At 35.8% G+C, this 13439-nt stretch overlaps 2 protein-coding genes across 8 annotated transcripts; both read left to right on the forward strand.

Moving 5' to 3' along the window:
* The first annotated feature begins 611 nt into the window (after nt 1–611).
* On the forward strand, nt 612–1836 carry LOC106650424 (probable U3 small nucleolar RNA-associated protein 11). Its single transcript, XM_014368410.2, has 2 exons — nt 612–743; nt 920–1836. The coding sequence occupies exon 2, from the start codon at nt 930–932 to the stop codon at nt 1686–1688; it is 759 nt and encodes a 252-aa protein (XP_014223896.1). The 5' UTR covers nt 612–743; nt 920–929; the 3' UTR covers nt 1689–1836.
* Nucleotides 1837–2088: 252 nt separating this feature from the next.
* Nucleotides 2089–13215, forward strand: LOC106650619 (histone-lysine N-methyltransferase KMT5B-B-like). 7 transcript variants are annotated; one of them, XM_014368753.2, is made up of 7 exons: nt 2089–3536; nt 7542–7905; nt 7988–8158; nt 8434–8562; nt 8634–9244; nt 9501–10685; nt 10779–10943. In XM_014368753.2, exons 1-7 carry the CDS (start codon nt 3364–3366, stop codon nt 10786–10788), a joined length of 2643 nt encoding a protein of 880 aa, XP_014224239.1. In that variant the 5' UTR covers nt 2089–3363; the 3' UTR covers nt 10789–10943. The 7 variants fall into 7 exon arrangements, with proteins under 7 accessions (XP_014224239.1, XP_014224233.1, XP_014224236.1 ...); XM_014368747.2 differs by lacking the exon at nt 10779–10943 and adding an exon at nt 10987–13215 and having other exon boundaries at nt 2154–3536; XM_014368750.2 differs by lacking the exons at nt 2089–3536; nt 10779–10943 and adding exons at nt 4347–4470; nt 10987–13215.
* The last annotated feature ends 224 nt before the right edge of the window (nt 13216–13439 follow it).

Below are 13439 nucleotides of genomic sequence, written 5' to 3' on the forward strand. Positions count from 1 at the left end.
TTCAGAGAAACCTTTGTATAGAAAATACAATTATTACCAATTAACAATACATGTAATTAAGAAGTATTTACTTTACTTTTTTCTACGCGAAAGAAAAGTTCATATACCAATATTTAAAGTGAAAATTCTTCTAAGAATGCAATGTTTTTGATACTATTCTTTAGCAGAATATTTTCTTGTTTTTCATCTTATTCACAACATGAGTTCTTGATCTGTTATGAGCCTTGAAAAAATTTAACATGCGTGAAACATTATTAGTACAATAAAAAAAATTAATGTATAATGATACATTTCTTGTTAACTGCGAATTTTTTCCAAAGTAATTATTGGTGTTTTTACTGTTTCTCTATTTTTTACTTGAGTGCAAATCATCTTATTTTCAAATAAGAGAAGATACTCATTACGTTTTCAATCAAAAAAGAAAAGTAAAGAGCAATAATTTTTTTCTTTATGTTAAACATATTTGTAATCAAAAATTTTTTGATTTAACAAAGTAACTAATGTCGGTAATGTAGAAAGTTGGCCAAGCAGAGTATTTTAAATTTCGTTGCTTCGCATGCAAAGGTTAAGTGACAGTCACACAGCTTGGCCACTGGCCTATGTTTTTACACATAACACAGCTCTAGTTTCAGTTTGACTTCGAAACTAACGTGCTTACAAGTGCTTTGAGGTTATTAAAAAAGGATACACGGTTATCAGATTGGTCTCGTGTTTTGTTGAAAATTGAAAAGTGAAAAATACATGTAAGTCGTGTGGTTTTTTTACTATACAAATTATCATAATTATTATCAAATTTTATGTCAATTTATACATTATTTACATAATTCATTCAAATCCATCATCCTTATAAGTTTCTGCTCTAAGTCTGATTATTACTTAAATTCTGCTCTATATATAAAATGCATGTTTTTTTTTCTAGCTGATCAAAGATGTCAACATACAAAAAAGCTTCTAAAATAAGGCACCATCCAGAAAGGCATCAGCCTGAATCTCGAAAGCATTTAGGTCTCTTAGAAAAGAAGAAAGATTATGTAGCCAGAGCTAGAGATTACAATGAAAAACAACAAGCAATTAAAACATTGAGAAAACGTGCTCTAAATAAAAATCCAGATGAATTCTATTTTCACATGATAAATTCTACAACTTCGCAAAGAGGGACTCACAAAGAATTAACTAAAGAGGATCAGTTTACAGATGATCAGAAGAAGTTAATGCAAACCCAAGATTTAAACTACATAGCTTATAAAAGAAATATTGAAGCTAAAAAAGTTGCTAAAATGCAAAGCACTTTGCATATGATTGATGCGGCTAATGAAACTCCAAATAAGCACATCTTCTTTGTTGATGATTCAACTGAAATCAAAAATTTTGATCTTGCACAAAGACTGGATACGCATCCTGACCTTATAGATCGAAGGACAAATAGGCCTAAATTGAGTACTTTAAAGAAAATAAAATTACCAGATTATGATGAAGCTACTTTAGAAAAAATAGAAAAACAAAAATTGCAAGCATATAAAGAAATGGATAAGAGGATTGATAGAGAAACAGCTTTAACTGTTGTTCAACAAACAATGGAAATTGAAAGAGCTTTGAAAGATAGAAAAGTTACTAAACCTAAAAGACTTAAAGCAGGTTCAAAAACAAGTGCTCCTATTTATCAATGGAAATATGAAAGAAAACGTTGATTGTACATGGTACAATATATAACAAGTTATAGGATATATTCTAAGTTGTTTCACTTTTTGTATGTCACATAAATTTTGTAAATATTACTATTTCTAATGACTTTTTGTATACCATAAGTTTTGTAAATATTAAAATGCTCGAAAAGTATTTTAAATCAATATTCAACTAGTTGTTATTTTCAAAATCCCTACAATAAATAAAATAAAACATTTCTTTTAACTACTTTCTTCTGAACATAAATATTGAATATTTTAGTGATGTTGCTTGACATGTCAACTATAATTTATTCAAACTTTAAAATTGATTATACATGTTTTATTATCAAATATAATACCACAGCTGCATCGCACATATCAATCATTTTGCACAGCTTGTCAAAATTTTCATTGCTAAAGTACTTATAAAATATTTTTCTTTCAATAACGAGCATTAATTTAATAAATCAAAATTGCGCGAAAGTTACGCGCACTCGGAGAGCGAACACGTCGAGAAGGATTTTGAGGAATCGCAGTCTTCTGCTTTCGCCTGCCTTTTAAAGCTATGCACTGCACCCGTGGATGTACTCAGTGTGGCATGTATTAGGTATATATATGCACGTAAATACATCGTACATCAATATACACGTATATATAGAAGCGCTCCAAGTATATGTGTGCGAGCTGCTGCTGTGCGCGAAGTTGGCGTGTGCAGTGTGCTGCACGAGAGCTCGCGAGCGCGTTTGCCTTACAACTGTGTGGTGCATCTTGTACTTTTGCGAGTTCAACACACACGCACATTACATGGACAACGTTCGTTTGTACAGTTTGTAATTAGCTCGATTCGTGATTTCCGATAAACGTGTTCAACGCAATACAACAATCCTCGTAAGACGTATTATTATATCCTGCAGGCGCCCGATCGCGAGGTGAGCTAGCCTGGAGAGTCTTCGTCGCGAAAACGCGATCCCGTCACGATGCAGTGCATGGCGAATTACGTGCACTCTTCTCGCTGCCGTCGTCGCAGCTAACTACTCTCGAGTGCGCGAGGCGCATCACCGTCGTCGTCATCTCGCTGATTTTCGTCAATTGTGTATATGACACGCGTGCTCTACACTGCACGCATGTTGTGTCAGTCGCGACTCGACGACGAATCGCACTCGGAATGCGTTGATTAGCTTCTGTGTCAGCTAGTTCTCGACGCGATCGACCGAGCTCGCGGGCGCGCGAGCCCTGGACACATATTTATCTCCGACGTCGTGTACCGTGTGATACGTGCAATACGATATAGCGCAATAGTTGATAGGTATATAAGAGAGTGCGCACACCGCCCTGGCGACGAACCATCGCAATCAGTGGGCATTGCAATATAACAAAAAAGCGTCGGAGCCTCGGAGTTCGGCATCGTTGTAAAGCATAAAATAACAAAACGCCGAGTAGCAACGGTCGAGTAGGCAGAAACGCCTACTGCAAGAGACGTCGTCGGCGGAAGCAGCTCGCAGCGGCGTTGGTGCAGCAGCAACAACATCATCGCCGAGGACATGCAGCAGGTCCGAGCGCCACCGACGTGGCCGCAGCCTCCTCGAGTTGTGTCGTCGTGCTGGACGCGTCGTGCAGCAATTACATCGCCGCCGCAGCAGCAGCAGCAGCAACTCGCAATAATAATAACCCAACGAGCAATTCAGCAAATAAACAATCAATGCGAAATGCTGCAACCTCGTCGTTCGCATCAGCAGCTTCTTCATCGTCGCCGTCGTTGCCGTCAACATCATCGTCGTCGCGTCATTTTTTGAGGACGACTGTAGCAGGAGCAGCAGCCGCCGCCACCAACGTCGCCGTTCCTCCAAAGTACTCCATGACTTCTGGACGACGGTTTGTACCTAACATATATATCTATATAGCTCTTGATTGTTTTGTTGCACCGTTGAGATACGCATAAAATTCGGAGTTTTGACCTCTTGATTTAAATCTATGAAAGAATTTTGCTGGAATAAAAAATTTCGTTGGTTGCGATTGTACGTTGGTCAACCCCATTGTTTGCAATGAACTGTCTTTTTCTCGTAAAAATTAGGTAGTTACTCGGAGCCAACAAATATCAAGCAACAACAGGATATCTATCGGGAGTTTAAATTTTATTTCATTTTTCCCGTTGAATACAGGTCTAGAAACGATGGATAATAAACCTAAAAATGAGACAGCTCAGTCGAGTGCGTCGGTGTAATTTGCGCGTGAGTGTAAGAGTGAGTCCCTTTTTACAATAGTCGCTGAGACTGCAGCAGTAGCGCATACAGAGTTACTCATGACACTATAAACCGTATCGTGAGATGCAGTTCGAGCCGTTTGAGCGACCGTAGTACCGAAAAAGCGAATCCAGCTTAGTAGGGTTTGTGCCCGTAGAAACCAATGTGCCATGGGTACTATTTCGGCGCATGCTCGACGTACAGGAGCAAACCCTATTTCGCTATGCAGCCGGATTCGTGTTTCGCAAGCAGCAGAACTAAACCTCGGTGAAATGTGTGTGTGTGTGCAGCAGATATATACACACGGGAGGGTAATAAGGTGCGTAATGATACAGTACGCGATAGCTGCGCGAAGCAACGATGCGCACAGCACATTCGCAGCTATATACTGCTTGCCCGACTCCCGAGTCTACTTCTACTATCTTGCGTCCAAGCACACCGCGTGTTCGCGCTATCTTTGCGCCTGGAAATCTGCCGAACCTCTCGCGCTCGGGGGGAGCCTCTTATAGTATACTTATACGCGCGCTGCATCATGGGCATAGCCTGTCTGTCTAGTTATCACGGAGGTAAATACTAAATTTAGACTACTGATTTCCCTTTGTACGTTTAAATATTCCCTGTGTGTAGTTTACAGTGCACAATGAGCGCAAGAGCGCAGCCGTCTACTGTACCGCACTACAGTGTTTTAACCATTGCAATTTAAATTCGAGCAGACGACTTGCAAATATTAATACGCCGCGTCGCGTACCGTTGTACATTATATCTGTCGAGTATCGAATGCAGCATCGCTCGTAGCACCCGACTCGGAGCGAAACTCTTTCTTCTCTTGGGAATGAATCGTACGCTGTACTGGTCAAGTGTGTAATATTTTACATATGTATACGGAGCCATTTTGTGTTTCGTCGACGCAGCTAAATTTCGCAAATTTAGCCCGTTCATAAATTCACTGAAAGAGAATTAAGAGTAGAGCCTCACGAAACTATGATCGTAATTCAAATTCTAAACAGCATGGAAATAAAACATTGAATCTACGTTTGTAATTACGAACGAGTGCAGCTTGCCATTTAAGAAAAATTTGATCGGTGCGCGCGTTACGATGTAAAAAACAATGTTAGCCGGTGAACCAGCAAATGCATAACGCTTCTTATACAAAGGTAGAAATGCGCGCTCGTTGCGAAACACGTCATCGCGAAAAGTCGAATTCGATCATTGATTTTGTAATCAGGTTATTTTCGAGAGTCGCGGGGGGAGCCGCGCGGCGTGTGTTCACTCGCACTGTGTGTAATATGTACACTGCATCGCGAGCACCGCTGCACTGCACTGTTTCGCTCGCTCGCTCGCTCGCCCCGAAAGCTGCTGAATTAGCAAATGATCTATATAGGCAGGTAATGATTATGTAGCATCGTCGGCAAATATTGTAATGCCACGGTAATCCAATTTCGCGCGGCTCTGTATAGGCGGCGAGTTATGCATTGTGCATAATATATAACAACGATGCAGTTTAGCGCTCGACGCTTGCGTGACGCACGTGCCGTTCCCGAGCGATGTGCGATTCGCGAGGAGCGCAATCATATGCCCAAAAGCTGTGAAAAATTTCTCATTGCCGCTAGATCTGTTTTTAACTTCAAATTTTGTTCTCAATTCACACCCCATTGACCGATTGACAGTCAACGCTCATCACGTGCGCGCACTCCCACTCATCTTGGCGTGAATTTTTTCCCGTGCATGCAGCGATACTTGACATAGCAAAGGATCATCCTATTCGTTTGTTGTCATGAAACGTGTCGTGGTTGTTGTCTATACGAACGTCAGCAAAGTGCATAAGGCGCAGTTCTAATAACACTACAGGTATACTATGGATAAGGTACTGTGCAGTACCTATTCCCTATTATGTTCCTTCGTGTGCTATCTCTCAGTTGGCGTCGTGCAGCGACAGCTACACACGCTTGTGTATATATTTCGCGTTTACCTATGTGTGTGCTTTTTTCACGCCGTGCAAGCCGTGTACATTAGCGAAAGAAGGACGGACTGAATGTCTGGATGGTTATTGGTCTTGCTATATCGTTTAGAATCTCTTCTCTCTCTTTCTTTCTCGCAGCGCCAAGTACATATACGAGAGACTTCGAGCTGCGCGTTCGGCGTTGTGTTGCATATGCGTGTGCTCCGTGTGTGTGTGTTGGTTGCGTCGAGCCAGGCGCGCGATCGTGTGTGTGTGTGTGCACGAAAACTGTAAGTGTATTACTGCACTTGTGTACGATCGACGTACGGTTTTTCGTCGACTGCACACCCCGAGTCGCGGAGACAGTCGTATCGCACGAGCGCCCGAGCTCGGGCTCTCGTTCGTCGCGTCCTGTGCCTTCGCGTACTCGTAACGGTTACAAGTGTCAACGGCGCGTACATAGCCCAGAGCGTTGTCAAGGGTATGGGCAACCTCTCTTCGTTTTTACGTAGCACGCGTTGATCTCGCAGAATCGAACGCAGAGCAGCAGCGCCTGGCTGCTGCACGGTGCATCGGACAGACGGACTAGTGTGTTGTTTTGCTTACTGCATACGTGTATGTGTGGGCAGAGACATATATACGTGCACGCCGCGAGACACGAAGACGAGACCGAGGAACCGAGACCCGGATCTGATCCGAGCTTTGCCATTGTCTCTCTTTGATTTCGCCCGAGCAGCGACGATTACATGCTTGTATATGTCGTATATACACATGCAGTAGATCGCACGGGCTAGTAGCTGACGGAGCGGCCATTTCTGAGCATCGCACAACCACCCACTCGGGGTACACAACGTCTAGGCGAGCGCCTCTCGTCTCTGTGTTTTGTGCAGGCCTGCGCCGTTCGCGGCAGCGTTGCCTACAGCTTTCGGCATTTCCTCGTCATGAATGGTGAGTCCGCAGCCGATGCTGCTTTCCTCCCTTTGCTCCGTCCTCTGCGTGTTTGTGTTTCGAGCTCGACCGAATCGCATCGGATGGTGCGCACAGCCACCGTAGAAATCATATTCGCTCTCCTTTGCACTTGTGTGTGAAAACATTATAATATGCGTGCAGATTCCCTTAATTTACGCATGTATTGGCCTCAGTGGCGCTACCTGTGCTCCGTTACTCGAGTCATTTTTAAAGGTATATCCGATGCACCGACTGCCATCGCTATCTAGATGTATATTACGCGCTCGTAGTTACTTACTATATTTTATGCCCGAGAAAAGCGAAGGAATAGTTGATTTCGATACCTCGAATGAACTTTGTCCGTAAATAAACACTTGCAGGTACGGACAGATTCTTATAAATGATCTGAGGTAAAATAATGAATTTATAAGGGTTAAAAATAATAGCATCCTAGAATTTTAGTTATTATATTTTTAGAAATATTTTAATGTTTTAGATTTTAAATTTGCAAAAAGTTGAGGTTTTTAAAAAATAAGTATTTACTTGCAGTTTTCCTCAGTGATTAAAAACGTTTCATTTTGTAGTAAGAGAAAAATACTCTGAAAGCATTATTGTTTAAACTTAATAATTTTACTCAAATTAAATTTTTTTTAAACGTGAATATTTTATTAATTATATTTAATTATATTTAATTACATTTTTACATTTATCAGCTATAATTTTATTTACATAGAATTGATTATTTTGCAGCAAAAATCTAGATCACAGGATGGTTGTCAATTTATCAACTGCCCAAGAGGGCAAGGTTAAGAAGAAAAGAAAAAATATGCAACGGTCAAAAATGAATCCTACTACTTCAGTAAATAATATGACACCAAAAGAGCTTTGTGAAAATGATGATTTGGCAACTTCATTGGTTTTAGATAGTGTTTTAGGCTTTACAACTCATAAAATGAATATTAAGTACAGACCGCTAAAAACCAATAGAGAAGAACTCAAAAAAGTCATTGAGGAATTCCAAGAAACACAAAATTATGCAAAAGCTTTTAATAAGTTAATGAGTGGATTGCCAAAAAATAAGTCAAAAAAACTGCAAATGAATTTAGAAGCCCATGTAAGCGTAATAATACATTAATATATTGGTATGTTAATTACAATACGAACCTTTGCTAACTATAATTTTCAAAATATTGTAGATCTATAGGTATTTACGGGTATTTGACAAAAATTCTGGATTTGCCATTGAACCCTGTTTTAGATATTCAATTGAAGATAAAAAAGGTGCAAAAATTTGCGCTACTAAGAAATGGTTAAAAAACGACAGAATTTCTTATCTTGTTGGTTGCGTAGCAGAACTTAGTGAAAAAGTAAGAAACATTCAATACTTTATAAAGAAATATGAATAATATCTAGTATTTTCTTCATTTAAACTAAAATTTTAATTTTTTAAAATAAATTTAACTAATTTATGTTTGAAATGAGAAGTTTCCTTACCTCTAGGCAATAATGAACATCAATCTTCATTTGATACATTTTTTTCGTACGATTTTTAAAGTTTCATAATTATTGTTTATTGATTGATAAGGATGTATAACTTGTAATAATATGAGTGTTTATTAATTTTAATATTTTTAAATTATAGGAAGAAGCTGCTCTTCTTCATGTTGGAAAAAATGACTTTTCTGTCATGTTTAGTACAAGGAAAAACTGTGCACAACTTTGGCTTGGTCCAGCAGCTTATATTAATCATGACTGCAGGCCCAATTGCAAGGTAAATTTTTGAACAATTTATACCATTTATTTTTGTGATTATGACAGTATGTATTAACATTTAATGTACAGTTTGTAGCTAATGAAAAAACTGCCTATGTTAGAGTGTTGAGAGATATTAAAGAAGGTGAAGAAATAACTTGTTTTTATGGGGAGGATTTTTTTGGAGATGGTAATTGTTACTGTGAATGTGAAACATGTGAAAGACGAGGCACTGGAGCTTATAGTGATAGAAAATCAAAAGAAGAAGAATCTGCAGGTTATAGGTTGCGAGAAACAGATAATCGAATTAATCGAATGAAAACTACAAAACAAAGAGTTTCAGATGCAAAAAATAAACAGACCAACACGTTAAGTGAACGTAACGTAGACACAAATGATGAAGCAGTTGAACCACAATCTCTTAATATGAAAGAAATGAAAAGAAAAGGGCTCACGAAATATGATGCTGCGCTTCTAATGGCTCAAGGTTGTCAATTTTCAGATATTTCTCAGCAAACAGCTCTGTTAAATAATGAAGAAAATACTGTTCATGAACCAGAGAGTTCATCCAATTTAGCAATGAGAACACTCAGAAATAAGAATCAAGCAAAAAAGACTGAAAACAACAATTATAATAATATGAATAACAACCATAATAATTCGAAAGGAGTCAGTAATTTAAAACGTTTACGAACTTCTAGGTACATAAAATAAAATATATAATTCATGAAATAGTTTTTTTTATTTTTTAATTAAAAAAATTTTTGCTATTTCATTAAATTTTTCGAATGATCATTCATAACAAAAAAAATGACAAACACAATGAGATTCAAAGTACTCTAATTTTCATAACTAATTTTTTTTTTATTTTAGTCTTAAAATCAAAATTATTTGATTTTTTGAATTTTTATTTATCTTTTTAATACAATTCATAATAAATTTATTAATTATTTTCAGGTTGGATGGTGAAACTGAAGCTAAAAAATTTAAAACAGATGGAAATAGTGATAATTTCAATGATTCAAGTCCATTGTGTCACAGGAAAGAAATGAATAAGGCAGATGAGAGAAATGAAAATTGTGTTATTACAAATTCAAAGAAAAACGCTAACGAAGTAAATTTTAGCAGTGACTCACAAAATAACTTTTTATTTAGTGAAAAAGATAAGAGTACAAATTCTTTGAGCACTAATCAATCTTATCTAAAATCAATCAGCTCATCAAATAAAGTAACAATGAATCAGGACTTGAATAATAGTTTAAGTAGTTATCAGTGTGGCGACGAGATAAAAGAAATAAGCAAACCTTACGATAGATTGTATCCTAATTTGAATGGCATGAAATCTCCAATTCATGGCAAGACTCCCCAAACGTCTCCTTTTTACGAAAATATTAATTTTGACAAACAAGAATCTCTACAAGGTTCTACTGGAGAATCTATTGAAACAAAATTTGATAATAATGATAAAGAAGTATTGTCTATGGAATCTTTAAATGCTCGTTCATCTATCATTGCCCATAATACTGAATCTAAAAGTCCTGATTGTGTTGAAAACTGTTCTAAAGATCATAAACTAAACCAACTTGAAAATAAAGTTGGCGAACACATGATTGAAAAAAATCAAGAAAAAATTGATGTAAATGAATCTACTCATCATAGCAAAAATTCTATTGATGAAATAGATTTAAAAAAAACCGAAGACAGCCGCAGTTTAACACAGAAAAGATTTTATGAAAATACACTACACATGAAAAAAAAATGTATTAAAAAGTCTTCACAAAAAATTAGGGAAAAGAGTAAAAAAGGAAAAACTTGGGATTTAGCTAATAGATGCAATGTTAGGTTGACAAGGAGTCAGAAAAAGGATTGTCAGCAACCAGCTATATCAATTGGAACAGCAGATGATGATTCAGGCATTCAAGATATCTATGAATTTAATGAAAAGGAAAGTAATCTTGATGAAATTAGTTTGCCCAATCGTGTACCACACATACGAGATAAATATAATGAAACAAGAGAAAACCAATCTTCATCAAATTTGCTTGTTGAAACCTGGAATGGCTGTGACAACCCTCAATCTCTTAATGGAGTTAGCAAGTACATGATTAAAGATTCAGTTAGCCAAACAGAAATCAATGCCACGTAAGTTATCACCTAAATAGTTTGTTTTTGTATCATTTAATTTCTTTTGCTTTTCCTTTTTATTTTTTCTCCATTTTTTATTATTGCTTCTAGGAATGAATGAACATGTGTCGCTATGCTGCTTCTTGTTTTTGATCGCTTTTTCTTCTTGCTTTTTTTTACAAGTGAAACTATGCATAGACTGTAGTTTGAAATAATTTTTTTTTCGCTTTCCACTGACTTTTGTAATAATTTAATGGCTGTATATTTTTTATAATATTGATTAAACAAAAATTAAATTTGATTGAATACATTTTAATAGGACCCAAGCAGTTGATATGCCGTCCAATTGGAATCGCCAGACACCGCCTAGGAATGTAGATAATAAAGTCAACGTTATATCACCAGGTCGAGTTAAATTAACGCTACGCGTAAAGCGGTCACCGATACTTGATAACGTTGTCGGTACTGGCAATGCCGATTTAACAGGATCAGAAATGCCCGAGTACGAGGTTTTGCGTGTCGAAGGAGTCGATATACCAGACATGCCAGTAAGTCAATCTCCTCGCAAAAAACACAAATCCCGAGATCGAGAAAGACGACATAAACGGCGCGAGCTTGTGCCTGACATGGCACCTAAAACAAAACGTCTTAAATTGATTTTTGGTAACGAATCCCGTACTATCGATTTGCCGCAGTCCTAACGTCCAATTTTTACCCAAAACGATGCTGAGTTGTATCAAAAATCACTCCAACTCGACAGCTACTCATGGTGTATTTTTAGTTTAACTCTGCTTCTTTTCCCCGTATGTGTGATATCGAAGAATGCAATTCCGATCTTTTTTAAAAGCTGTATTGAGATCGGATACAATGTTGTGAAAGAATTTTTTATACTTCGTGTAAGATTATTTTTTCTATTATTTTTTTTGTATCTGAAAAGTTTTTAGTTCTACAAGTAGAGAATTTTTTTTAAAGTACTAGAAAGTTATTTTAAATTGCCATGTATTTTCTGACAATGTAAGTACAATTGCATAACCTCGATAATTTTTTCCATCGAATTGCTATCTGTACTCCAGTAAAGCTGAGTTTGTTTGCAAAATTTAATTAAATTATTATATATAATACGCTCAAAAAATATCGGCAAAGTAAAAATTTCTTTAGGTCAGGGATCAGGATTTTATTTTTTACTATAAATCTTTTTGAAAAGTTGGATAATTATTGTACAAGTTGTAGAGTTCATTAAAATGTACATAAGTTTGATATATGAAAAATCAATTTCAAAATGAACATATTTCAAGTGTAGAGTAATTTTTTCGCATATGTACATGAATTTCATTCTAACTAACAGCGAACTTCAAGAAAAAGAATTTATCCATGTGTTATTAACTATGTTCGTTCTATTTTATAACAGAGTAGACACTACTCAAAAAATCTCCTTATAAATAATAATGGATAACATGCATTGAATTAGATGATCACAATTTAAACAAAAAATGCTATTTTACGCATTTTAACATCAATTTTAGAGCATTAAAACACAGTAATAATACTCAAAATTGTCATTAATTCAATTACTATTAAAACAAAACAGCTCCAGATATCGTGGAGTAAAAAGCATTTCAAGAACGTTACGAGAATTTCACGAATGACAGTTGAGGTGTTGATGAATTCTATCAAAATGATCAGTTTCTAGTTTGGAAGATCTTATGTCATCAAGAGTAACAATGATAAAGTAGCATTCTATAATGGTAGGATGACGCAAATTACGATTGAAAGCGTGAAACTGTTCATATGAGTGAAAAATAGAATACACATTCGTACATATACGTATATATTTATAGACAAATTATAGCAAAGGCCAATGCAAAGAAAAAATCATTGCATTGATTAAGAAATGTAACATACTTTAGATATAGCAACGCCGATATAGTAAAAGAAAATAAAACGCAATTAGGTTTTGGAGAGTATAAAATACTGCGGTAACTTCTCATAATAAAACAAACAAAAATTGTGATACATAATAATAATAATAACATTATTATTAATAATAATTACAATAATAATATGATTAATAATAATAGTAATAATGATAATGTTTTACTATGTTATAATTGCTAAAATTGCTCTTACTCTAAAAGTTCAAGAAACTTAAGTCACAATCGTCAACAAGAGTTGTATGAAAGAGCAATTAATAATATGATATAAAATATATCGTACATTTTTACGTTGACGGCCGTATTAAAGGCTTCCCTATTGGGTGTTGTTTCAGATGTGTAAAAAAGAGAAAAGAGAAAAAAAATGAATGCTAAGTGTTTCTTAATTTTTAGCTACAGAATGAGAGTGAAACTTATCGTTGTCGTGAATGACGTGGGAAAAACAAAGTTGTAAGAATATTAAAACGTTACTACTGCGTTACATTTTGGTGGCACTTTAAAATTCTGTTTAAATAAAATTTAAAAAATTGTCATTGTTAGCGAATTTTGAAGTGAACATTGTGTATGTTGTTTGGTTTTTATAATATATAAACCTTTATTATTTGTCAAAAAAATGATTTTTAATTTTTTATACGTATTATTTCTAAGATTTTTAAAACAAAAAATAGATTTGATTAAATCATGAAAGTATTGTTATTTTTAAGAAAAAATTAATGAACTTTAGTACATTAATTTTTTGTATTTTTTATTATGTGAATATTTTTGATCTCTTGTAGATAATAAATTTTATAGAAAAGTCACTCTTTATATTGTTTTATTTGATAATGGACAAGTTGTTTTA

The sequence above is a fragment of the Trichogramma pretiosum genome, unplaced genomic scaffold, assembly GCF_000599845.2.
Source record: "Trichogramma pretiosum strain Unisexual culture from Peru unplaced genomic scaffold, Tpre_2.0 scaffold5, whole genome shotgun sequence".
NCBI classification, from domain to species: Eukaryota; Metazoa; Arthropoda; class Insecta; order Hymenoptera; family Trichogrammatidae; genus Trichogramma; species Trichogramma pretiosum.